The sequence below is a fragment of the Chrysochloris asiatica genome, unplaced genomic scaffold (assembly GCF_000296735.1).
Source record: "Chrysochloris asiatica unplaced genomic scaffold, ChrAsi1.0 scaffold00093, whole genome shotgun sequence".
NCBI lineage: Eukaryota > Metazoa > Chordata > Mammalia > Afrosoricida > Chrysochloridae > Chrysochloris > Chrysochloris asiatica.
The window spans coordinates 10,519,730-10,523,394 of NW_006408611.1; the positions used below are offsets into that span (position 1 = coordinate 10,519,730).

At 39.2% G+C, this 3,665-nt stretch overlaps 1 protein-coding gene across 1 annotated transcript in view; it reads left to right on the plus strand.

Annotated features, from left to right (window-relative positions):
* Positions 1–1,034: 1,034 nt before the first annotated feature.
* Positions 1,035–3,665, plus strand: part of DNAH6 (dynein, axonemal, heavy chain 6) — a 305,590-nt gene continuing 302,959 nt past the window's right edge. Inside the window, 1 exon segment of the mRNA XM_006866588.1 lies at positions 1,035–1,259. Within this exon segment, the coding sequence (XP_006866650.1) occupies positions 1,035–1,259 (225 nt within the window).

Consider the following 3,665-nt stretch of genomic DNA (forward strand, 5'->3'; position numbering starts at 1 on the left):
TGCCGTCGAGTCGGTTCCAACCCATAGCGACCCTGTACAGGGTTTCCGAGGGTGTAAATCTTTACAGGAGTAGAAAGCCTCATCTTTCTCCCGCAGAGCATCTGGTAGGTTCAAACCACTGACCTTAAGGTTCGCAGCCCGACTTGTAACCACTACACTACCAGAGCTCCTTATTAAGGCACCATAATATTTCTATTGGGCAGCGCTGATCTCCAGTAAAACCTAGGTTTGTAGACACCTGGTTCAGTACCTCTGGTGTGATAAGCTACTTTGAAGGGCAGTGCCTCCACCTATCTGGTGTACATGGTGGTAAGGAATGCAAGGTTACTAGGAAAGGCTGACAGTTCAAGTGTTTTAGGATGTCATCAAGTAAAGTGTAAGAATCAAAACTTAACATTTTAACAAGTCCTCATGTGATTGCTATGTATATAAAATCTAGAAAAGCACTGTTCATGGGCTTAGCTCTCAACTCCTTTTCCTTTGTTTAGTTTCTAGGCCGTATTTCTCTGCTTGCCTGTGTTAACATTACCTGCGTTTTAAACAAGTTCCATAGGAGATGTTTTCCATACTCAGATGGGAGAAACATTAATCTCAATACTAATTGTATTCAATTAGACCTGGAGTAGTAGTATCAGGGTCACTTAAGAACTTGGTAGAAATTCAGCTTTCTGATCATCACTCCAGGTACAGTGTTCTGGTGTGGCACTGTGGGTTCATACGCTGGACTGCAAGGTCAGTTTGAACTGCAAGGTTGGTGGTTCAGGCTCACCAGCCGCTCCTTGGAAACCCTATACACGTCACTGTGGGTCTGAACCAACTCGATGGCTCTAACAACAACAACCCCAGCTACAGGGCCTCCTGGAGACTAGGCACAGTTCTTAGTGTTCGTTTCTTTAGTTCAGATTCTCAGTTTGGGAAGACTGCACTAACTTTGATGGATTTTCTTTGAGGATGGACGAATGCAGCAGCTCTCCCTAGTTCTTAACTCACTCTCCTTTGTTTTTTTCCTGTCCCCACCCTTTCCAGGATTAATGATGGCTTTTCAGGCTACAAACAGTGACCTCGACCTGAAAAATAATTATGAGCAGATAGATGACTCTTTATTGATAAGACTGGATAGTTTTAAAGCCAGAGGAAGGCTGAGTATTATAGCCCCCACAGAAAGGGTGTCTGAGACTCATGTCCTGACGTTTGCACACACTACAAAAGCTCAAGAGAAGACAAGAAAACGACAACAGCGGGTAAAACTGGAGCCTCTGGTAAGCGTGAAATCCAGCATTTTTGTCAGATTTTAGATACAGAGGAAGTTATAGAATTGCTTTGGTTGATGTAAGTAATGCCCAGACTCTTAATTATTTCACAAAGAAGGAATGAAAATGTAAAGTTAGGATTTGCTTATCAAGTTGCAAACACTTGAACTGCTGACTTTGAGGTTAGCAGCCTGACTTGGATTGTTGTTGTTGTTGTTATGTGCCGTGGAGTCGGTTCCGACTCATAGTGACCCTGTACAGGGTTTCCAAGGCTGTAAATCTTTACAGGAGCAGAAAGCCTCATCTTTCTCCCGTGGAACAGCTGGTAGTTTCAAACTGCTGACCTTGTGGTTCACAGCCCAACTTGTAACCACTACACTACCAGAGCTTGGATTAGGACAGTATAAATTCACAATGATATACCATTGTATGCTTATTATAAGGGCTAAAATGAAAAGGACTGATCATATCAAGTGTTGGTGGGAATTTGGAGGGACCGGAACTCTTGAGCACTGCTGATGAGGGATATAAAATGGTACAGTCTCTCTGGGGAAATAATTGGTCAGTTTCTTAAATGGACACCTATACACATGAACCAGCCATTCTACTGTTACTAGTTACCCAGAAGAGAGCAAACATCAATATAAAGACTGTTATTCAAATATTATAGCAATTTGATTTGTTATAGCCCAATAAATAAAATCAGTTCCTATGTCCATTAATGGGTGACTGGGTAAACCATGCTATATCTATACTGAAGAATACTACTCAGACTAAAAAGCAATGAAGCATTGATACATGGAATAACATAGATGAAGCACAGAAAAAATATGCTGAAAAAAGGCAAACAAAAAATCCATACCGTCTGAACCCATTTACGTAAAACTCTAGAAAATACAAAATAAAGTCCAGTGACAGAAAGCTGATAAGTGTTAGTCTAGGAAGGTGGGTTGAGACATTAGAAGAGGACTTGAAGGGGCTCAGAAATGAACATTATGTTCATTATCTTGTTTCACAAATACACACATATGTCAAAATTTATCAACATGTAGACTTTATAATTTAATGTATATCCAGTATACCTCAAGAATGTTTTATATTAAGTTATTAAAAGATTATTTTCCCTAATGTTCTAATACTTTTGCTTGCAGATTCTTTTTTAAAATTTGGATTAAAATCTTGGTTGGTAATTTTCTTAAATTTCTTTTAATCTATAGTTTCCTTGTCAATCCTTTTTCTCCTTGAAAATCATTTTTGGTTGGCAAAATTTAGTTGTTTTATAGTTTTTCATAGCCTCCTTTTGCCAGTTATATACGCTGTTTGGTGTTTAAGTCGGTACTCTGGCCCTTTGTGTTTCCTGTATGTTGGCACTTAGGTTTAGAGGCTTGATGAGATTTGGGTGTGATTTTATGAAGCATTCCTACTTCATAGCAAAGACACTGTTATTTCATCCATTTGTTGATTGTATCTGGTTGTCTTTTTTGATATGACTAGCCGTTGATGGCTTAGAACCAGGAATTGATTAAGATTTATAAAATGTTGAAATTCTGTCATTCCTTTTCATTAATTGTGTGGAATATTACCCTAAAGAGAAACTTTTTCTTTTTAACTATTTGCTTAGCTTAGCTACAGTTTGTATTGGTTAGGCAAAATAAATGATTGATCTTTCCCTCTTGGGAAAGATGATCTTTCCCTCTTGGACTTTCTGTTTTCGATAATCAGTTGGATTTCTAGTATCCTCCAAAGGTGAGCAAATAATTTTTTGAACTTATGAATATAGGTATATTTGACATAGTCATCTCAATTGTGGTTATTTTTTGTTTTTGTATTGACACTCAAAATTTCCCGAATTTAGCCTGTGGTGATTTATTCAGCCATTTTTTATATACCCAAGTAGTCCTTGATACATCCTTACTTAATATAACAAGATTATATGGAATCTTCTTGTAAATTACATGCCTTGGAAGTGGAATCAACCATTATTCCAACGGTCACCAGATTTTTCAGTGGAAGATTGTATTTGGAAACCACAATTTGGACATTAGGTTGGCCATTATTATTAGACCTATTCACTGGATTTTGTTGTTGTGGTTGTTAAGTACCGTCAAGTTGATTTCGGCCCATAGCGACCCTGTATAGGGTTTCCAAGGAGCAGCTGATGAGCTTAAAGTGCCAACCTTGCAATTCAAACAACTTTGCAGCCTGGTGCATTAACCCACAGTGCCACACCAGGACTCCTATTCACTGGATTGTTGTTGTTGTCAGGTGCCATCGAGTCGGAACCGACTCATAGCGACCCCATGCACAGCAGAACGAAACAATGTTCAATCCTGGGTCAACCTCACTACCGCCGCCACACCTGAGTCCATTAATGATGCCACCTGGCTGATCCATCTCGTTGGGGGTCTTCCTCTT